The 24,211-nt window shown below is 36.1% G+C and overlaps 1 protein-coding gene and 1 pseudogene across 2 annotated transcripts; one reads left to right on the top strand and one right to left on the bottom strand.

The window, feature by feature from the left end:
• The first annotated feature begins 5,603 nt into the window (after positions 1-5,603).
• LOC120195828 (serine/threonine protein phosphatase 2A 55 kDa regulatory subunit B beta isoform-like) lies at positions 5,604-17,879 on the top strand. 2 transcript variants are annotated; one of them, XM_039197766.1, is made up of 14 exons: positions 5,604-6,069; positions 7,510-7,613; positions 7,708-7,806; positions 7,971-8,090; positions 8,606-8,803; positions 9,359-9,450; positions 10,305-10,423; positions 10,548-10,671; positions 10,833-10,956; positions 16,642-16,710; positions 16,804-16,895; positions 16,978-17,055; positions 17,152-17,219; positions 17,314-17,879. In XM_039197766.1, exons 1-14 carry the CDS (start codon positions 5,958-5,960, stop codon positions 17,451-17,453), a joined length of 1,539 nt encoding a protein of 512 aa, XP_039053697.1. In that variant the 5' UTR covers positions 5,604-5,957; the 3' UTR covers positions 17,454-17,879. The 2 variants fall into 2 exon arrangements, with proteins under 2 accessions (XP_039053697.1, XP_039053696.1); XM_039197765.1 differs by having other exon boundaries at positions 8,606-8,806.
• A 2,756-nt stretch (positions 17,880-20,635) lies between these two features.
• On the bottom strand, positions 20,636-22,214 carry LOC120195931 (annotated as a pseudogene).
• Between the last annotated feature and the right edge of the window lie 1,997 nt (positions 22,215-24,211).

The raw sequence follows: 24,211 nt of genomic DNA, 5'->3' as shown, positions 1-24,211 counted from the left end.
ACAATCTTGGATGGTGTCAGCGTCCAAACTTCTCTTGGGGAAATCAATGAATCAGTAGTGCTAGTCAGCCCGCTAGGCAACAGAACTTCAATGACTCCCGGGGTTTTCAAACGAATATGCCATGACACAATTCTAACGAGGGAGTACCATCTTCATTTAACACAAGTTCCTTGGAGGTCACAATACTAGATTTTATAACAACCACGAAGACCATGTTGCATGACCATGCGACCTCTATAAAAAAACCAAGAAGCTTTGCTTCAAAGTCATAGCTCATCTTTGAGGGCCTTGGAGGGTCAGGTTAGTCAAATTGCCATGACATTATATTTTTACCCACATGGAAATCTACCTAGTGATACTGAAGTCACTCAGGCTCAAGAAAAGGTGCATTGTGGTACATTCACCTTAAGGAGTGGCACCAAAATCTATAAAGATGCTAAGTTCGGGGGGGTAACACTCGGAGAGCCCGATCATGAGATTGTGCACAAAGATCCAAAGGTTCAAGTTTTAGAGGTATTGAATGGATAATAATTAGTTTAAGTAGGTGTATGCAAGTTAGAGACATAAAAGAAGGTGAAATAGGAAGTGTTGAGAGGATTATAAAGGTATTTTCGTGTTCAAAATAACATTTCTGGGCTGTGTGCATCGATACACATTCAATGTGTACCGATGTATTCTCAAATAAATGAACATCGAATGCAATTAGTGCATCGATACAGGAGGAGTGCATCGATACACCCCCTTAAAATACAAACATCGAATGGGATTTGTGTACCGATGCATAGATAATGCATCGATGCAAACGTTAAGGGATGCATCAATGCACTGTGTAGTGTATCGATGCATACCTTCATTAAAAGATGAAAATAACTTTCTTTTTAGCCTAAGAAGTGATAGTTTAGAATATATCAATTAGTATATTGATATGTACCAATGTATTACTATGTAGATATAGAACGTAATCTTGTTCCGGAACAATCGAAGGATAAGAATCGAATCAAAGCAAGGCTAAGATGAGTGCATATCTCATATGAAATTGTATTGAGATAAGACTTGCGATGAGTCTATCTCTTATAGTTAAACTTATGATTTCACATTCATGTACATGCATATTTATATATGTATTAATGCTATAGTGCTTTCATGCATAATTTATTCATGCTTTAATATGAACTTATTTGAATGAATGCAATTATATGAGAATCCATTCAGGTATGGGAAATAATGAAAATGGTCATATGTACTCATATGAAGTGAATTATGTGTTTATGTGAAAAGTGATAGAAGAGATATGAAAATGAGAATTGTATTATATTTAAGCCCATGCTACTTAATGTGAGAGCTGTAGGTATAATTGGCATGCCAAGAGTCGAGGGATTATCAGTGGTCCTTCGGGACATAGTGGTCCTTCGGGACAAATATTCAGTGCCCTTAGTGGGATTTTATTCGAGTTGTGGTGACAACATTATGCACAACCTCAGTGTACTCACGTACATTCCGTTCTCAATAATGTAATGGGCATCCAAAGATAAATTAAATGAAAATTATTATAAGAAGTGAAAGTTCATTTGTGCATATTATATCTATATATGTTATAGTGTAGTGCATACATATACATTGCAATGATACAATAGATTTATGATAGTACATGTTCATGATTTATTTGTTAAGTATTTATTATTATGCCTCACTAAGTGTATGACTTAGCGTGTAAGTGATTTACACGTAGGTACCAAGAATCAAGAAGAGCCGAAATAGGAGTGGAAAGGACATCATCACTGCTAGAAGATCAAATCAGAAGTAACTGATAAAGTATGTATTTTGTTGTGTATAGTGTGTTGGCATGTAAGAAAAGTGTCAGTTATGAATGCTCTGATCGATTTTGGTTAATTTGGTCAATTTATATAAATAAATTACATTTATTTTAATGAAAGTTTTAAATTATCCTTGAATTTTATCAAGAGTCAAAGTTTGAAAAGTCAATGTGACACCTCAGACTCGTATTCGGGTCGGGTACGGGTTGGGGGTGTTACAATTTCGGTAACACATAAACTAATTCATTATCTTACTTCTTCCAGAAATGGGAATAACAAGGGTGTTGCGCTGAAATTGGATATTGATAAGGCTTATGATAGGGTGGGATGACTATTCTTGCATAGTGCAATGCTCAAATTGGGATTTCATCACACGTTTGTTCAATTGATCATGTCATGTGTTATCTCGGTCTCATTTGTAGCTCGAGTTAATGGCTCACTGTCACAGGAATTCTTTTCCAACTAGAGGCTTTAGACAAGGGGACCCTCTATCTCCATTTTTTTTGTTTGCCACGTAGGCTCTGTCTACATTGTTCTAGAAGCCCAACGAGAGATGACTAATAAGGGGATACGAGCATCTCAAAATGGCTTGAGGGTGTCCCATTTGTTGTTTGAGGATGATAGTCTAGTTTTCCTCAAGAATTTGACAAGAGAGGCACAAAGTATTAAAGTGATTTTAAACGTATATGCCTGCTCTTGGGGAAAACAAATTAATTTGGCAAAGTCAGTGATTTACTTTAGTCTGAATACACTGCAAGAGCACCAAACGTTAATGAGGGATATTTTTGGGACCCAGGAAGCGGATGATTTGGGGCATTACTTAGGTCTTCCGCTTCACATAGGAAAGAATAAGACGAGGACCTTTGGTTATCTACGAGATAAAGTATTAACTAGGGTAATAGGGTGGACAAGGAGACTACTTTCTTATGGGGGATATGGGGTTTTTCTTAAGGAAGTGGTTCAAGCTTTGCCACAATATCCTATGTCGTACTACTTACTACCGGACCATCTTCTGACAGAAATCACTGGTATAATGAGTCAGTTTTGGTGGTCTGGTTTGATTGATAAAAGAGGTTGGGCTCTCCTGGCTTGGGATAAGATTTACAAACCAAAACAGGTAGGCGAATTAGGTTTTTGAGATCTAAAATCATTCAATGTTGTTATGCTAGGGAAACAGTTGTGGAGATTGATTAACGAGCCAAAAACTTTGTTTGCACAGGTTTATTGGGCCAAGTACTTTCCAAATAGTAACTTGTTAAATGCTATATTAGGGAACAAAGGCTCCTATGCCTGGAAGGGATTGTTTAAAACTCTATAAAAATTGACACCAACCTTCTTTTGGTGAGTTGGGTATAATAGTAGGGTTCATTTGTTTGAGTATCCGTGGGGTGGGATGAAACAAATAAACTTGTCAGGTACCTACATTGTCTCTCAGCAGAGAGACATTTGCTGTGGTGATCTCATGTTTAGAGATCAACCACAGTGGGATCCAACCAAGGTTCGTAACGCCTTGGCCGAAGAAGTGATGTAGAAACAATTCTACAGACACCGATAGACCATGTATAACTGACAAGATAGTATGAGGCAACAATTCCTCCGATAATTATTCGGTGAGATCCGCCTATTGGTGGCTACAGAAGTCTACCCATGACATAGACTCGCCTTCTCCTTATGGAAAACAATTGCAAAACTAAAAGTGCTTCCAAAGGTACATATTTTTATTTGGCGATTAGCACATGCAACATTACCTTTGGGATATAGAGTGCGACGTGCAGGTTTGGGTGAGAGCGTTTTCCCTTTTTGTACATCGGCTATGGAGATAACATTACACATGTTCAGAGATTATTCTATGTACGAGAAGTCCTACGACTGACCGATATTCCAGGTACAGTCTTGAATTCACCAGTTCAGTCTGGTTAGAAAATGCATATGCTACGCTTGGTTTGGTTCTTTTTGCAGAGTTTGTTGTCTTGCTTTGGAACGTTTGGAATGGTCGTAATTCTTTAGTGCACGAGGGCAGAATGTAACCCACTTGGCTAATTGTAGCTAATGCTAAGGCGTTGCATCAAGAGTTTATTGGGGCGCATCGAGGATAACCTTCTCAACATGATGTTGCTGATGTGGTTGCTCGATGATGTCCTCCCCGAGGACAAATGATTAAGTTGAATGCGGATGATGCCTATAACCCGTCACTCCAGTTGGTAGTAGTTGGGGTTATTGCGCGCAAGGAATGATCCTTGGTGGTTTAGTTACGACTTCGGGTGAAATCCCTGAACCCGTCTTTACAGAATTTGCTTGTTTAGTTGCTGCTATCAATCTTGCTTTACAGGAGGGATGGCGTGATATCCATTTCAAACTAGATTCATCCACTGTCGTCAACTGCAATAATAATCCGGAGGGTGATTTTTCCACCATTGGTGTAATTATGGTTGATATTCATACTAAATGTAATACTTTTAATAGTTGTTCTATTTCATATATATCTAAAGAAGCGAATAAGGTTACCCATACTTTAGCAAAGAAGACATTGGGTTGTAATGCCTTTTATTCTTTTGGGACTGATGCCCCTAGGTTTGTTATGAATGCTGTAATGGCTGATTTAAATTATGGTTAATAGAGTTGGGTACTCTTTTTCCCTTTTAGGCCCCAACCCTTGGGTTAGTAGTAAGGGTTTTTACCAAGGTCCATTTTCTTTTAATTTTTTTTAGAGATGTATTGATTTTGGTACTACACTTTTAAACAATTTTCTTTTTATCATTGCACTTTTTTACGGCCACCAGTTGCCAATCACTGTCTGTTACAAATAATTTTTTGCAACAAAATTGATACCAAACCGTTCGTATTTAACTTCTTACTTTTTTCATATGATTAGTTTTCTATGAGACTCACTCAAAATCAATGAAATTAAATAAAAAATATATATGTTTTAGATGTTTGGAGACTTTGTTAGATTCGTATAATTTAGGGCGTTTGTAAAAAAATTGAACCGTGAGAAGCACTATTTCGAGAAGACTAACAATATATCTCAAAACAAATCTCATCGGATGATCATTGAAAGATATCAAAGTATTAATACGTCGAACTTTTAAATGAATTTTCGTCGGTTTTAAGTGAGTTTCGTGAAAAACCAATCATAACAGAAAAAAGATAAGTGAAATGAGAACTTTGATACTGATCTTACTGTGAAATATGATCAATAACGACGGTGTTTGACTGTCAGCGACAATAAAAAAGTGCAACACCCAAAAAAATTAAATTATTTAGAAGTTCATTGTAAAAACCAATACACCCCTAAAATTTTGTGCTTAAAACAATATTATTTTAAGCATCAATCGTCTTCACCAAAATAATGATATAATGACGTAATAAAATGTAAAATTTAATATTATAATTGACAAAACTAAAAATTTAATAATATTAACGAGTTAACAAATAAAATGAAGTGTTATCTGGAGTAGTTTGTTCCAAAAAAAGATCATCATCCTAATTCGAAAAAATGGAACTCTTTGTTCATCTTAACCTCTTCAATCAGTCTGTCTCGAAGAAGATTTTAAAAGATTTTGAAGTGAGTGATTGCCACTTAACAATTCACAAGTCGCACTCAGAGTTCCACTTTTGCTAAAACCCGTGGTCCTTCAATTCACCCAATCAAAACCAAACAGTCCAAATGGAAAGCCTCACAGCCCGTAACGCTATCATATGATCAAATATTATAGTATAGCCCAAGGCTAAAAACTGTAGAGATGGGATTTTATTTTGCTGCTCAGTCATTTTAATCCTTTTAGGGAAAAGAAAAATCCAAATTTCTCCTTCGAAGATAAAAAGAAGAAGAAGAAGAAAAAATTCTAGAAGAGGGAGAAAAGTTGGGTTTCTATTGTTTGTGTTTCTTTCTATTGTTTGTGTTTCTTTCAGTGGTTGAATTATAGGAAATCGAAGCAAAAATTTCGTCCCCCCCCTTTTCGAATCTAGGAAGGGAGAAAACAAAAATAGCTAACTCATGATGCGATCTTTGATTTGATTTTCGGAGTGTGGTTGAATCTAGGCCTTTAGCTTTTCCATTTTCCTGATTCATTATTAGATAGTGAGAATTACAGGCTGAGACAAACCCAAAAAAGGAAAGACTAAATAAAGCAACAGACAGAAATGGACGGAGGTGATGAGGAGGTAACAGCTCCGGCAGGACCGCCACAACCGTTGGATTGGAAATTCTCTCAGGTTTTTGGTGAAAGAATCGCTGGAGAAGAAGTTCAAGAAGGTAAATTATTATTGTTTTATGGATCCAATAGGTAATTTGTTGGTTTTATTGGAACTAGGGTTTAATTTGGTGTTTTGGATCCATTTGAGATGATGGGTTATTGAGTAATTATTGTTTAGGTTAACAGGTTGGAAAAAAAAGGTTGTGACTTTTTTGTTTGCTTTAAGTTTTAGCATCGCTTGAGTGCCAGATAGTGTTTTGAATCATTTCTGGATATTTTGTTGAAAGAAGGTAGGACGGAAGTGAACTTCAAGTTAGTGATGGCGCATGCACAAATGGTTGTGCCATTTTTTTCTGTGTTAATGGCAGTCCTTGAATTTGTGTCATTTCTGTACCTATTTTCCAGTTTTTGGAGGATTAGTGAATGACAAATCATTTACAGTATTGAGATTTTAATTGGAATTGAAATCTGGGTATTGTCACTCAGTTAGGATAGAGATAGACTATGCTTAATGAGTTTATGTCACCTTAAGGCTTAACTTGTGGATGGATGACAACATTGGGGTGGCTTGGGCTTACTATTTGTATGATGGAGGATAAAGACGGCTACAATTTACAGGTTCCTTGGTTTTGTTGGTGGTGGTTTATTTCAGATACGAATTGGTTATATTATGATTAATTTCCAAGTAAATGGGATACACAGAAAGTGAGTTAGATTTAAGTTGAATAATGTGAGATTGTATGGTGCTTGTAAGAAAGATGTAATTCAGTGATTGGTTGATACTTGATCTTTTAGATTTTATTTTAAATTTGTATCATTTAGTTCAGTAACTCAATACTGAAACTTGACTTAACAGTTTGAGTTCAACCTGTGTAAGTAAAATGTGGGTAAATGTTGAAGTATGCCACTGAAACAGATGAATGGAGACTGTAGGCTTTCAGAAACTTTGAAGTATGTATGGCGATAGTTAAGGTTGGATTCAGTGAGGTATGGATAACTCTCTGAAACGTTTCTGTTGATTCTGGTGGAAAGGACAATTATTTATCTATCGGTAGTGACTAAAGTGTAGCTAAATCTTGCAGAATTCTATTTTGAGTTCTTAAAATCAATGAATCATGGTCTCTGGCTAGGATTCTTTTGGCAAGGAATTATCTTGGACATTCTTATGATCTTAGTTCTTTTCACTAGCTGTGTGGTAGTTCTCTTTTCATTCTTTGTTGTCTCTCCAAATTGAGCATGTTATTGCCCAATGGCATTTTTCTTAAGTTTGGCAGAATAGTAGTGATGCTATGGCAATGAGAATATGCATTACAATGTTTTGGGTTCTTCATGTTAGGCATACCAGAAATATTTTATGTAGTACAGAAAATAAAATTTTTGTCAAGAGAGTAGAGACCGAGAGTTGTGATTCATTGATAGAAAGAAAAATAGTTTATATTTACTATTTCTCTTACTGGCAGTGCAATATTATTACTAAGAAAATATTTTTCCTCTTGCAGTTGATATTATTTCTGCCATTGAATTTGATAAAACTGGGGATCATCTTGCCACTGGTGACCGTGGGGGTCGTGTTGTTCTCTTCGAGAGGACAGACGCAAAGGATGTCGGTTCTGCTATCTTTGCTGATGTTAATATATTACCTTATTGTTTTTCTTGGGTTGCAACTTTATAATTAATTTATTATATTACAATTGTAGCATGGTGTATCAAGAAGGGATCTGGAGAGAATGGATTATCCAATTAGTCGGCACCCTGAGTTTCGTTACAAGACGGAGTTCCAGAGCCATGAGCCCGAGGTGCTCTCTCATTACTTTAAAATGCAATGATGCATGCACACACATCCTTAAAACCTGTATTCCACTAGGCTCAACCGTTCAAGATTTTTGCTCCATCTTCGTCTGAATTATTTTCCCCTTCTCTTTCCAATTTAACTATCTCATTTTTCTTTTGGATAATGCAGTTTGACTATCTCAAGAGCTTGGAAATAGAGGAAAAAATCAATAAAATCAGATGGTGTCAAACAGCCAATAGTGCCCTTTTTCTCCTTTCCACCAATGATAAAACCATCAAGTTTTGGAAGGTAGGAAGGAAATCTGTGCCGTAACTGCTATCTTAACTCGGCCTTGTTTCAGGTTGATTGTTGATTGTTCATATTAAACACTTTGTCTGCAATAAGTAGTGGCTCATTCATTTATTATGGAATATTTTCTGCACAACCCTTGCAAAGTTAGTGGTCCATAGATAGACTGATTCCTTTTTTTTTTTTGAAAAGTAAGGAAAATTTTATTAGACAGTAGAAGAAATTATCATTGTTAGGGGCCTCATTAAAAAACCTCCCTAAGCCTAAGTGGAGGAAAAAGAGTGCACCCTAAGCAGTGACCACAAAGACCAAGCAACAAAACTAAACATATTATTAGACTGATTCCTCAGAAATGCTTAGAAAAGAAACTCAGCAATAAATCTCATTTTATCCTAGCTAATCTTATGAGCATTGTTGTTAAGCATATTTAATGATTGATATTATGATCTGTGGATATCTCTGCCCTTGCATTTTGACCCACTTATTTATCTGCTGTCTGTACGAGGGTTCAACAGGTACAAGAAAAGAAAGTCAAGAAAATTTCTGACATGAATTTGGATCCATCAAAAGCTGTGGGAAATGGCAGCGTTGCTAGTTCAAGTATCCCTAAACCTTGTCTTGTGAATGGAAGCTCCTTTGATGGATCCTACAACAATTTGAGCAACGATTTCGTTTTCCCACCTAGAGGCCTTCCATCTTTGCGTTTACCTGTGGTAGTTGTACTTAAACAATCGTTTTTCTTATTCGCTGCGATGAAGTTTTAGGCTCATATTTATATACATTTCGAACCGTATGAGTTTTAAACAAACTATTTTTTTTAATTGGAATACAAGTGCAAAATAGGGTGATGAACTTCTTTGTAGCACCCATTGTTTCCAAGAACAGTACTTCAACTAGGTATAGGACATACTCTCTCTTGCCAAACTTAATTAGGGGCAAAGCTCGTGTTTCTTTGCCCCATCTTTTGGTGATGAAGACAAATGATATTCAGTTTTCAGCCTTTTACATAATTTTTTTATCATTTCCTATAAATATGCACTTCGATGTTTTTTTATGTAATATTCTGTTAGATTTTAGATTCTGTATTTATTTTTATTAGTGAGGAATCCACCACTTTCTGCTCTGTATACTTTTTGAATGATGGGGCCTTCATAACTGTTGGTCACACAAAAGCTTTGAAGATCACCTGGTTGTCAAATAATCATGAGCATTTTCTTTTGTTGTCTAATTGTCTTGGCTTCTCAACTTTTGATCTTTTCTATATCTAGGTAACAAGTCAGGAGACCAACCTAGTGGCCAGATGTCGAAGGGTATATGGCCATGCTCATGATTATCACATCAATTCTATTTCAAATAACAGGTAGCTATTTGCTTTTGTTTTTATTTCAATTGCTTAACCTCTATTATATTTTTGTTGATATATTTTCTTAGTACTTTGCAGTATCAATCTGAGGTGCCCTGTGATGTTATCTAGTTTTAGGTTCTAGATTGGAGTAGAGATTAAAACCGGCACTGGTTGTGCATTTTTTTCGTTTTCCATCCAAATTTCGTGTTTTATTAAGGCATATGAATTTGTATTAATAATGATAAAGGATGATTGATTTTTCAAGTAATGATATAATGAATCCTGATAGCATTCTGTTCTGAACTTATGCTGTCATGTCCAAGCTCCAAGAAAGAAGCTGCCATTCTGAAATGGATCTTTGGGGATGCCATTCATGCTTTAGAAATGAAAGGCCGATTCATGATATTGAGAAAACTAGAGAACTTCTAACCGTATAATATAAATGATATGGATGGAGCTTTCCTTGGAAATTATTCATCTCCTTTTTAGGCCTTGGAGACATCACATTTGCAGGAGAACTTGAGGCTCTATCTTTTGAACATGATTTGTCCGAGGCATCATGAGGAATATTTGAATCTAAAGTATTAACCTTTTATCATAGAATTATCTAGTACTTATCTTGAGATCGAATTGTCTGTACACAATGTTTCTGCTGTTGTTCGTATTCATGTAATTTCTTTGGAAATCCTTATGCTGAAGCTTTAGGCTTGTATGCAGTTTGTATTTTATCAGAAATTAGTAAGCTGTCGTGTGACAAGCTTGCTCGTTTTGTTTGAAATTACATCCTGTTTCAGTGTTATGCTTTCGTACTAGTTGATTTTCAAAGGTATATTGATAGTCTCTCACTCTCTCTCTCTTATAATTCCTAGCGATGGCGAAACTTTTATATCAGCTGATGATCTACGTATAAATCTTTGGAACTTGGAAATTAGCAGTCAAAGTTTCAATATTGTTGATGTAAAGCCTGCAAACATGGAAGATCTAACTGGTAAATCTCTTACATGTGTGTACTTTCATCGCTGCCTTGACTTATGAAAGTATATGTGACTTCGGTGCTGTCTAATAAATTCACAAAAGCAATGTTTGAACCATTGTCATGTCTATCTATGCAGAGGTTATAACATCAGCTGAGTTTCACCCTACCCACTGTAATATGTTAGCTTATAGTAGTTCAAAGGGTTTAATTCGCCTCATTGATTTGCGGCAATCAGCTTTGTGTGATTCTCACACCAAATTGTGAGTGTAATACCATTTATCACTTCTTTTGTTGAATTTACTCAGATTTGCATCAAAAATTTAAAATACCATGCTATAATCCTGATATGTGAGGGTATTATATATTTACTATTTGCTTTCAGTATTCTTTCTGAACTATAAGTAATATTATATGCCAACAGGTTTGAAGAACCAGAGGCACCTGGTTCTAGATCATTTTTTACAGAGATAATTGCTTCAATCTCAGATATCAAATTTTCAAAGGATGGGAGATATATTCTTAGCCGTGATTACATGACTCTTAAGGTTTTGCTTTGTTTCTTTCTCATCTTGTTTTGCTTTAGTTTCTTGTTTTTGGTGTTGATATGTAATTATGCTTTGCATTGCATGAGCTTCCCATTATGTATGTAATTCTTCTTAAACATGCCACAATGACTTTATGTGACCCCTACTTAATTATCTACAACCTTATTCAGTAAGACAATGAAAGGATTTTTTTTTTGATAAGAATTTCAGGCCTCGTTAAAAACCCCCTTATTGATTAATGGAGCTTATATGAACTCCTTAATCAGCGGAAGGAGGAAAAGAGTGCCTTAGGATTTTATTGAACCATAAAATTACATAAGATACAACCATCATACACCCCACCAACCAAATAAACTCGAAACAACCATAAAACATCCAAAATATAAATATAGAATCAACCAATTCCTTCTTTAGCTAAGGCATCAGCCTCTAAATTGGCTGTCCTATTAACCCATCTAACAACACCTTCTAAAACATTAAGCCTATGAACAATATCTTTAATCAAAAAAGCATAAACATCAGGAACTAGATCCACTTTCTTAATCCAGTCTACCGCAACTTTGCTATCGCTTTCAATAATCAGACGTCCCTTCCTCTCTTTTAAATTCGCATAGAACATTAGACCCTTCTGAATAGCTTTTAATTCCATAAAAGTTGGAGGGCCCGGACCAGCAGTTTCCTTGAAAGAACTTAAAGTCAAACCCGAGGAGTCCTTTTCCTATCCTACTCTTCTTCCAATCTCTTGTAGTAGCCGCATCAACATTTAACTTTACAAAACCTTGAGGAGGAGGAGACCAAGGAAATTTAGTTACAAGTCGATTAGGATAAAGAGAGCACAAATCCCCTAATGAAGGGTCTGAAATAAGAGAATCCTTAGGAATAGACACCTCTTTGTACTTAGCAAGGAACCAAGAAGCTAGTCTAAACCTTGCTAGGAAAAAATACTCAGCCAAATCCAACTTTCCCCCTTCAAACACAATAAGATTCCTAACTTTCCAAGTAGTCCAAATAACTGCCCCAAGAATAAAAGACCAAATTGTAGAGGTAGACTTCAAATCAGCCCAAGCAAGAAGGAAGTTTTTCGCATTAACATGCAAAACAGACTTAATCTTCCAGAAATTCAGAAATTTGTTCCAAATCGTCCATATCACCGAACACGTGAAAAACAACTGCGAGGGAGACTCCACCTCCATCTTACAAAGAGGGCACATGATGTCTACAATTCCTTGTATTCCCCTTTTAACAAGTTCTGTCCTAACAGCCAGCTTCCCTAACACCACCTGCCACATAAAGGACTCTACTCTAGGTGGAATCTGGCCCCTCCAAATAATCTTCTTCCAGAAATATACCTCTTACGAATCCGAAATAATGGCTGAACAAATCTTAGTGCCAGATTTAACAGTGTATACCCCATCTCCAGTACCTTTCCAAATCACCCCATCACATAACTCCGTAGATAGAGAAACAGAGGAAATAGCGTTCATCAAGTTAACCCACTGTTCTACTTCCCAGTCGTTTAAATTTCTTCTAAACTGCACATCCCAACTCCAACCCGATGAGCTGTAATTCCCAAATTCAACCAGTTTACCCATTCTGTTTGTGGAAATGGAAAACAATCGAGGGAAAATAATTAGAAGAGGATAGTCCAAAGCCCAATTATCTTGCCAGAACCTAATCAATCTGCCATCCCCAACTCGGAAAGAATACAAACTTCTAAACTTAAAGCCAATACTGTCTTCTTTAAAGTGATTCATAACCACCGATCTCCAAATCCAAGATACTCTTTGTGGGACTTTGCTGTCAAACATTAACCAAGATGGATCCATATTGTATTTAGAACAAATGAATTCCCTCCAAACAGACCCCCTTTCATTAGCATACCTCCAAGACCATTTTGCTAGAAGAGCTCTATTCATGAAAATAAGATTTCTAACACCTAAACCCCCCTCGAATTTTGACTTGCACACATTCGGCCAGTTAACCCAATGTATCTTATTTTTACCTACTCCCCCTCCCCATAAGAATTTCGCCATAATGGAGTTGAGAGATTTAAGAACCGCAACTGGTATCTTAAATAAAGATAAATAATACGTAGGGAGCGAACATAGAACCGACTTTATTAAAACCAACATTCTTGCTAATGACAGTGAAGAAGCCTTCCACCCCGCTAATTTATTCGTAAAATTATTCACCACTGGATTCCAAAGTAATGTAGAGTTTCTAGTAGCACCCAAAGGCAGTCCTAAATATTCAGAGGGAAAACTACCCACAGAACATCCGATAGAATTAGCCCACTGCTGAACTTCTTCCTCGTTCAAATTCACACCAAACAGTTTACTTTTCTTCATGTTGAGCTGTAAACCAGAAATCACTTGAAACACTCTAAGCACCCTCTTCACATTTAAAATCTGCGTCTTAGATGCACCACAAAACATAATGAGATCATCCGCGAACTGTAGATGAGATAATTTGAAAGCAGCCGCATCCCTTCCTATAACCAGTCCAGAAAACAGACCCTGTTCCACAGCCTTTAAAATTAGCAGATTGAGAAGTTCTCCAATAAAATTAAACAACAGAGTTGATAGAGAGCACCCCTGTCTAAGTCCTTTAGCCATTGCAAATTCCTCAGTAGGAACTCCATTCACTAAAACAGAAACTGAAGCTGTGGTTACACACTTTCTGATCCAACCTCTCCACCTGGAACCAAATCCTATTTTCTCCATTACTAGAAACAAAATGTCCCAATCAACCGAATCATACGCTTTCTTGAAATCTGCCTTGAAAACACAACCTTTAAGACCATTTTTCCTCCAATAATCCACTCCTTCATTCGCAATTAAAGAACAGTCCAATATTTGTCTCCCTTGGGTGAAGGCAAATTGAGTAGGACTAATTAAGTCTGAAATACAACTCCTCAACCTCCTCGATAGGCACTTAGATAGGATCTTATATAATCCACCAACTAAGCTAATAGGCCTATAATCATCAAGGTTATCACTGTTAGAGACCTTAGGAATAAGAGTAATAAAGGTATGGTTGATGCCATAATCCCAATCTTTCCCCGAATAGAAGTTGAAGAAGAACTTCATAATTTCTCCTTTAAGTACATGCCAATATCTCTTGAAAAAACCCAAATTAAAACCATCTGGCCCCGGGGCTTTGTTGCTATTGCAAGACTTTAAAGTCTCCCATATTTCCTTCTCAGTAAATTCTTTCTCCAAAATTAAACTCTGCTGAATCGAAATTCTGGAAAAATCCAACTCGATTTCTTTCACTTCTAAGGTCAATTTGTCATTAAAAGCCTTAAAGAAGTGTTCTTTGACAGTGGCTTTTATAACATTTGGGTCTTGAATAACATTTCCCCTGCTTATAAGAGCATTCAACGCATTTTTTTTCCTCCTAACTGAAGCACATGTATGGAAGATTCTGGTATTTCTGTCCCCATCTTCTACCCATTTGGATCTAGAATTCTGGAACCAAATCTGCTCCTCTATCTTATGCAACTTTTATAATTCTGACCTTAACTCCTTTAACTCAGCTGCTTTCTCATCATAAGTACCATCTTGCTGTTGTTGGACCTCCACTTCTAATTTTTGAATCTTCAATTCTATTTCTGAAATTAAAGCTCCAGGAAACTTTTCTCTCTTCCCTGCCCAATTTTTAATGGCAGTTTTGGTTTTTTTCAGAATTTTGAAAATTCCAGCATTCATCTGTATCTCTTTCCATTCTTGAATTGAAGAGCTGATCACATCCTCAAATCCTGCTTCATCCATCAGATAGTTAAACAGTTTAAACGACTTTTTCCCCCAATTTACACCTCCATTCTCAATTATTACTGCATTATGATCTGACAATGATCTTGGCAGCAACGAGTGTGTTAAATCTGGAAAAGCTGCCAAGAATTGGCTATCAACCAAAAATCTGTCCAGTCTTACATAGGTCGGAGAATCTTGGTTATTACACCAAGTAAACCTACCTCCACTCAATGGCAAATCGATTAAACCTGTATTAAGAAGAAAACGATTGAAAATCTCTAAAGAATTCCTGTTTTGGCCTCTACCAATCTTCTCATCTTCCTGTAGATACACATTAAGGTCCCCTCCAACACAAATAGGCTCAGAATGTCCTCCAATGAACGTGCTTAATTCTTCAAAAAAACTCTCTTTCTCCTCCTCAACCGAAGGACCATACACATTAAAGAATCTGCAACTGAAATTATTTGCCCGAAATCTCCCGATATAGAAATAAATCTTCTGGATGTACACTGATTTTGCAACTCAAATACATTATCATCCCAAAACAACAGTAATCCCCCTGACGAACCAACCGATGGTGACTCAATAACCCCTTGCAAATTATTTAACCCACTCCTCCTCATAAAAGACCGTTGAATTTTCTCCAATTTCGTTTCCTGCAACCAAAGAAATTGAGGACAATATTTGGAAACTAGCCTCTGAACAACACTTTTTTTCTCTATTCTACCCAATCCTCTAACATTCCATGTTATTATAGATATCTTTAACATCATCATAAAGAAATCAACCAACTAGTCCCCCCGCAAAATCCCCCTGCTTGTCCATCCTCAAGCCTTTTTCCAAACTAATAATCTTATCCAAAAAGGCTTGTTGTCCTTGTTTAAAGGAAATACCCAACAGCTTACTTATCTCCCAAGTAGCTAAAGCTTCATCCAATAAATCTGAAAAACCTGAAGAGGAAGCTGTTGAAATGCTCACTCTTTCTAAAGCTTCCCTTAACAAATGTCTTCTAGCTCTTCTGATAAAAAAACCCGATTCAAAGCTGTGATTATCACCCATTAACTGCAATCCTTCAACCAACCTCTCCACACTGATATCCCCCGAATTCGATCCATCATTCACATCCTCACAACCCTGAAACGAAATATCTTTAACATTCCATATTCTAGGTTTTTTTGGCATTTAACGCAAATGTGATTCAATTCTGTGGTCTTTATCTGCAAATATCTGCTTGACAAAACATCCTATGTTTTTAGACATTTAACATAAATGTGACTAAAATGGAAACAACAATTTGGCTTGTTGGTATTTTGGCTTGGACTCGGCTAGTCGAGCAATTTATTTATTCTGAAGAGAGCTCATCATGAAGGCATGAAACAAGTGGGGGTTAAGATTAAATGTTATGATAACTTCTTTTATCCATCGAGAATAAATATACAATGCAATCATTTCTAAAGTCTTTATTGCGGAACCCATCAAGTGGCCTCATTAGTTAAAAGGATTGTTGTTCTCCTAGAAGTCCTGGGTTTGAGCAGCTACCTCTGAAAGGGGTATGTATGTGGTCAATAGTTAAGAAAAATTCTAAACAGATACTACCTTGTAATCACCCCATATTATTCAAAAAAATAAATATAAATAAATATAGTCTCTGTTGTGTATTCCTCCCCCATTCTTTATTTGAATCAATCACATGCTGTTTGCTTTCATTTTTTAACCTTTGAACATAAATTTGAATCCCTCACAATATTGTTAATTAATCAGTACCTACTTCTTTTGTTAAAATTTGTACCAGTATGCCTACTTTTCTGCTGTAAGACTTCCGATGTTAGTTTTAAACTTAGTATCCTTGATATAATATACATTTGATATGTCCTTAATGGGCATTTTAGGACTTTTCGTCTGATTTTAATACATATCACTTGGTTGTCAGTTGTGGGACATCAATATGGATACAGGTCCAGTTGCAACATTTCAGGTTCATGAATATTTACGACCTAAGGTATGATTTCTAAGTTCTGAAACAGATTATGAAATTAACATATCGATATTATGCTTTGAGAGAGCTGATTATTGCATTCTTTAATTGTTTCAGCTGTGTGATTTGTATGAAAATGATTCAATTTTTGATAAATTTGAATGTTGCCCAAGTGGTGACGGATTGCGAGTGGCAACAGGTTCCTACAGGTTTGTTTTCATCCAAAAGTCTGTCTCCTAACTTCTTGTTGTGTTCTTCCATGTAACAATATATTTGTCCGTGTACTTTCAGCAATTTATTCCGTGTATTTGGTTGTGCCCCTGGAAGCACCGAGTCGACAACTTTAGAAGCCAACAAAAATCCAATGAGGTAAAATTTTACTCCAAGGCGATCTTTCAAACTTAAAATAAAATTAGATTAAAGAATGACACTCAAGTTGTTATAAGGATCCATTTGTCTTACCAGGAGACAAGTTCAGACTCCCTCAAGGCCTTCCAGACCCCTAAGCAGTATAACACGTGTTGTCAGAAGAGGTTACGATTTGTTCTTCATTTGTATCCTTTTGAGTATTTTTCAGTTCTTGATTTGTACTCTGAAGCTTTTATGGTGGTGAATTTGTGGTATCAGGATCAGAGACTCCCGGAGTTGACGCGAATGGAAGTTCGTATGATTTCACAACAAAGCTGCTGCACCTAGCATGGAACCCGGTTGAAAAAAACTTGATTGCCTGTGCTGCTGCAAACAGCTTATACATGTACTATGCATAAAGCTGATCCAACAAGTGTGTATTCACTTGGTTTAACATTTTTTTGGTTGTTGATGGTCCCGTTCCCTCCAAGCAGCGAATTAAAGGATAAAACGAGTCTCACACACTCCCAGTGTATCCGTAGCACACGGTGTAGTCTCGAGATCATGGAATGGCTGTCACAGATCCATGAGGATGCAAACCTATCATCGTTCCCAATTGTGCGCAGCTTAATTCTCGTAAGCTTGAGTCTCGCTCCCTTGGCCTGTTTGTGGTTTTGTTTTTACTTGCTTGATCTTCTTTTAAAACAGAAGGTGGAGTAATGAATGTTTTTTAGATTTTGTGTTGGGGTTGAAGTTTAGCAGCAAATGTGATTGTAGCTCTCCTACAAGAAAACTAAAGGGATGTTCATTCTATATTTACCACTTAGGTTTAAGGTGGGAAGGAGCTGTTTCAATTTTTTTATTTATTCTTTCCTCATGTTTGGAGCGTGCATCTTTTTTTTTTTTTTGCTGCTCTTCTCAACTGACTTCACAACCCACTCTAAATCAAAGTCCTTATTGACAGTTTCAGTATAGGTAATGTTGTTTTTTTAATAGTCTAGGGTGATTATGGGGCTTTGGAAAAGGAAGGTAACAATAAACTTTCAGGAAATTTGTGACCACCGCCCAAAATCAAAAGAGCTTGTTTGGATGGAAATTGGAAAGTTGAGTTCTTGGAGGCTTGGATTTTTCAATTTACTTGGAGAATAGGGAAAATCTAATTTCATTTTCCACACTTTTTTTATGTTTTTTTTCCAAGTTCAAATTCTTTTAAGTTTTGGACTTGAACATTTTAGGACTGATCGACTTTTGGACGTGGACCTGTTTTGCCAGCTAGGTAGGATGTTTAGAATATTGGCTTTTGGCCCCAAATTTTTGTATAGATTTTTTGACAGCTTGTTTTTTAATATTGTTTTTAAATTTGGGCATAATTTTAACAGTTTTTTTTAACAATTTTTACCTAGAGAACTTTTAACCACCTCTTGAGAGATTATGGACAATTTTAGTGCATTTTATCCTTTTCATCAAGATGGTCTTCACAATATCAGCAATGCATACATATATATATATATATTAAGTAGATATATATTACATTTTAAAAGTAAATATAGGGGTGTATGGTGGGACAATATGAACAACCTTGACAATTATTTTTAATTAATGGATCAGCAATGCAATCTTGCTTTAACATATCAATCCCGGTATATGGATATTCACATGCATGCAAATGTGAAGGACGACAACAAAGACGAGGATGACAGGTAGAAGGTTACTGATATGAAAAGCTCTTCCTGGCCATGTTCAAAATTCATTTTCTTTGGTGGTGGTGATCATTCAAGTTGTTTGATGCTTCTGTCCGAGTTGAGAATCCTTCATCTCTGCATGCGTGTGAAACTGCTATACCATGTAAACGTTGTCCGAATGAATCCACAAGTACAGGGACCAAGGGTCTGATCTAAAAGCTAAGACTATAAGAAGCTGAAAAATCCAAGTGGAAACTTCATATTGCCAACAGAATTTGCTAAAAGATCACTCAAAAATAAAAGTTAAACAGTCTAGTAAACATCAGACCACAAGAGTAGAGGAAATTTGAACCACAAAAGTAAATGGCCACACCTCATCTTTTTATTGATTCTTCTTCGACATTATTGTCAGCATCGACATCTTGGCCATACCTTTCAGATAACCATTCCTCGGCTGATGTAACCGAAGTGTAAATCTAGCCATTCCAAGATTTTCAGATGCCTGAAAAGTACAAAATCAGGTCAGAATCTGCACAACCTGGACAATTTAAGTTGTACAACCATTTTACATGTAAGAAAAAGATACTAATCGGCATGCCAATGCCAACTAAAAGCAACACTTTTTATTGCAACCTTCCAGTACGAACTACGAAGGCAGATTAATTTATTAAACAGATGCTATTGCCTGCTAAAGATGGATGTGAGACGGTTCAATTAGCTAAATATTTGGCAAATTTGAGATTCTCTATGCAGTTTAACGCTTCCAAGTTCCAACCAGGAGATTTTAAATTTTTAGTGTGTGATTACAGTGACTGGGGAAAACATGATGTTAACTCTATTAAGAGCAAAAACTAAACTTGTGGAAGAATAATTCCTGAAAGCTTTGCTAAGCTTAAATAGTAAATTGTATAAACTCCAGTAATATGAGAAACCATAAATCCCTGATAGACATAGGTTACCTCTTGTTCAGGTTTCTCCTCCAAAATTTTCAGATCACTGGTGTGTACTGGAAAAGGAAATGAAAGAAGCAGGTTAGTTAAAACACCTCATAAGGAAGAACAAGACCATGGAGTGCAAAGATCTTCTAACAAATATCACAAACATCCAAGATAAATTCCTATGAACTGATAAAGCAATCAGGAAGATATTTGCACAAAATGGTACTCTCCAACTTGCTTGAAAGAAAAATGTTAAAAACACCAATCCTGTCACAAAGAAGGACTAAGATTTCGCTAATGCTAGGCCGGAAAATGGAATGGCACAGGAAATTTAGCACAGAGAAAAATTTTCAATTTAATCATTAAACTTCTAAATTACTTGTATTTCAATCACTCTTTGATGATGTGGATTATTTTATTATTATTATTATTATTATTATCTAATGCCAAATAAGATTTAAAATCAAAATTCTTAATCAAAATTCAAAACCTTGAATTAGCACATTGAATAGCGAGTTGGAGGCCATTGGTGAAAGCAACAGCATCCCAGTTGCCAGCATCCACAAAACGTTTATTTTCACGTCTTGTACTTGGTTTAACCCATCGGTGTTGATTTAACATAAATTCCCCACAACTAATACTAATATGGTTTACATGAATTATCCGTATAATTAAGTGGCAGAAAAGCTAACCAAAGAGGAGCGATGTGTGTATATGGGATGCTTGGGTCTATGTGAATGCATTGGTTTGTTATTTTGGCATGATGTTTGAACTTTGTTAAAAGACTGGGCAATGAGTGTCAAATAAAAGTATGTGTTTGGCATGGGAGTATCTGCATACCAAATTCAATGCATCTCTGGACAGCGTTAGCAGGATGTGATTCTCTAAGGAACTTCAAATTCATGAAAAGTTTTCAAAAGAATTGAACATTCTTGTGCAGGAGGATGCTTGTCCTATCCAACATTTGCACTAAAACCCGGGTCAAAATCCAAATACTTTGGAAGACAACTCTAATAAAGAATCCAAAGCACTGGGAGAAAACTTCCTAACAAAAAGAAAACAAATAGTTGTTGGGTGGCCATTATAAACACATTCTTGACCTTCAAAGATTCTCTGAAAGAATGCTTCAGACATATCCTCCTTCCCAAATGTGGCCGGATGAGCGCCACCCCTCGACCAGTCCGTCCACGTAAGTGTCCGGTTGGCCAAGAGCCGAGGCACTTGGATGGTTAACATCGTGGTGAAATAATGCTCGTCCACATAACAAGCCAGCTGGCAAAACTCCTTAAACTTTGGATAATACTTGATGTCCTCGATTATGTTAATCGCAAGCCTCCTGTTAACTTTGAACCACTGAGCCCCCTTGCGCCGTTGGCTCAGTTCGACCTTCGGTTCCATGCGTGGATCGTAGCGGCCTCTCCCGTAAGGTCTGGGATCGTCGTACGATTCCATGAAGCTGTATTTCGATCTTGATAAGTAGTGGTAGATCACGCTGAAATTATACAGAGGGATGCAGGACTCGGACAGGAGAACAAACCATTGGTTGGAGATATCGAGCAATGCATTGGCAAGGAGTCTCCTCTCGGCCTCGCACATACTCATCTTTCCCCACTCCACCATCTGCATACTCAGACAACAACTAGCAACATAAGACGGCAAAGTATACGAAAACAAAAAAGAAAAGAACTTGGTTTGCTAATTACCTGGCTTGGGATTTGTCTTCCATGGAAAGCAGAAGATTGCGGATAGCCGGCAACTTAAGACAGCAACGCGTGGACATAGATCAAGTAATGCCTTTGATTCCCCTTGAAGAACTTGTCCCAAAGAGGAGCCCATCGCAATGGCCCCTTAGTCAAGAACATGAAGGCAATCTTGGGGACTCTGAGAAAAGGATATTTTTTGATCTTAGGGACAAATGAAGCTCTCCAAAGTAGTTCATTGTCACTGATTGAATGCCACAAGTTTCGCGGAGGCCTAATCCATCTTTCTATGGTATCGGTCTCGTAGAACCACGGGTGTAAAGAGGATGGTGTCACTATGCCTGTCTGCTGGAAAATGAAGAATCGAACGGAATACATACAGATGATCGATAGCCGACCGCCATTACCGCGAACAACAAACAAAATAAGAGGAGTCTCAAAGGCAATGTCCTGGAGATGTTTATTCTTATTACAGAGGCCTGGTCTTTACCTTCTACATCCTGGGTTGCATCGTTTTTGAAGACATCTCCAAGTAAAGTAGTTGTTGGCTTGAATATTTATGCTGATAATCCTCTAATTTGATCATTTTGTGTATCAACTAATCTCTTTCTTATAACCATGTATTAATGAAAATCGTATTTTCTCTCGTTGTCTTTGTTTTTTCCCCTCAACATGCTCATTAAATTCTTTACCATGCATTTTTCTTGTACTTGCATATTTTGGAAGATTTTTCCATGTTTGTAAGTAACATGATAAAGAAATATTTTCTTGACCTTAGCAGAGACATCCATACTCCATTTGGATGGTGAGAAAGTAACATGATAAGTAATAGTTGGAAGTATCTGCGTGTCTTTGACCATGGAGGAGGTAACTCAACATTCTCATATGAGTCCGATTGATAAGTGAAGGCTTTTTTGCTTCAAGGTAGGTTGAGCTGAAATAATTATAAAGTGTGTTAATCGTATGCATAAATTTGATTAGATCCATGAGCGCCTTACTATGGAAGGCTAAAACGTGTGAAGTTGATTGGGTAAGTGATGAAATTGCCTATTTTTATAATTGGATGACCAACTTATAACAAAACTTACTAATAGTTAAATGACCACTAGTATAATGTACTCTTACCCAAAAAATAATACTTACAACAATTGATTTTCACGCGCTTGAAAATGAGAGTGTAGTTAAATTATTGATTCACACCTTGCAACTCCCATGCTGTTCAAACGCCTATATAATCATTACAATTTTCAAAACCAAAAAAAGGGTTTTTTTGTTTGCTGAGAATAGAAAAGAAGACGACCAAACTTCACCCTGCTCCACTCTCTAAACTCCCAAGCATTTGTTTTTTAGGGAAAGAAAGTTTGACTTTTTATATATATATATATATATATATTGTTGTGAGCTTGAGAGGGCGAAAATGGCGTTTTCTACACCTTACCAGACGTAAGTTCACTTAGCTTTTGAAACTGGTCAAAACTCTGCCTTTGCTTTGTTTCTTTGGGACTTTGGCAGTTAGGATGGACAACTTATAAAATTTTAAAGAGATGAGAATAAATTATCGATAGAAAATAAAAAAAAATTAAAAGATCGGAGAATTTGAAAAATTCAGGGACGAACCCTGTCACCCCCTCGTTTCGGGTCTTGATCAAGTCTCTTTTTCGTACTTTTGTTGTCTTTTTGACATTGTTTGTGAAAATTTTGGTTAGCTCATTTTAGTTTCAACTTCAAATGGAAAAATGTAATGGATACTTATATATATATATATATAATTGTTTTAATTTTTTCCTCAACTTTTAACATGAATGCAATTCAATTCATTTTTATATTAATTTCAGTTTCATATTTTACAATTATTTTGAATTTAGTCCCTACGTGTTGTGTAATTTATTTAAATATAATTTTTTCAATTTAGTCCTTAAAATTATATTTTTATATGAAATTTGCCCATACTTATTTATATTTTTGTAATTTACTTCAATTTTGTCCTTAAAGTTATATTTGTATATGAAATTTGCTCATACTTATTTATATTTCGATTTGATCCCTCATAAATGCTTGTTGTTTAATTTATTTAAATTTTTATTTGTAATTTATTGTTTGTTCAACTTAGTCCTTAAAATTATATTTTATTAAAGTTGACTCACAATTATTTATATTTTTTTGTAATTTACTCCAAATCATATACAATTAAAAATTATAATTCATCATTTATGAAAGATGGAAAATAATTAACCTAAAAATGGCCAGATCTGAAGTCAATTCGTACCCGGTAAGATCCTACCTGAATTTTGTCTGTTAATGATGTAACCCAATCTGAACGAGATCCGACCTAAACTCCATCCGAACATGAATTAACCTGTAATTTAACTAATTCAGACATGAACTGTTTTGACCCGAATTAGCAACGATCCAAACTAAAATTAACTCGATCCGAACCCAAACTGAATCTGATGTTAAAATCAACCTGAAAAGACTCGAACTGATTTGACTTAGACCCGACCTGATCCGAATCGAACCATCAAATTGACCTAAAATGACCTGTATCTAATTTAACCCGTCCTGTCAGAACCAAACAAAAACCTGAACGATATCTTGATTTTACATCCCTAGTTAGGGGTAATACTAATTAGTGGTTAATCTCTTTGAGTAAAATACATCCATGATCACTTAACTATAAGTATATTCTATTTTGACTATTGATTTTTTAATTTTGTCAATTAAACCACTTAACTATTTAAATATTGTCAAACAATTGATTTGTCATTAATAATTAATGAAAAATTAATGAAGAAACTGAAGTGTCAGTTAATAAAATTAGTATAATTATAAATGTGATCCTTATTACTTATATATTTTA

This window comes from Hibiscus syriacus, unplaced genomic scaffold (assembly GCF_006381635.1).
Source record: "Hibiscus syriacus cultivar Baekdansim isolate YM2019G1 unplaced genomic scaffold, ASM638163v2 tig00117021_pilon, whole genome shotgun sequence".
Lineage (NCBI taxonomy): Eukaryota > Viridiplantae > Streptophyta > Magnoliopsida > Malvales > Malvaceae > Hibiscus > Hibiscus syriacus.
The sequence above is the reverse complement of the archived record's forward strand: the minus strand, read 5'-3'. Positions and strand labels throughout refer to the sequence as shown.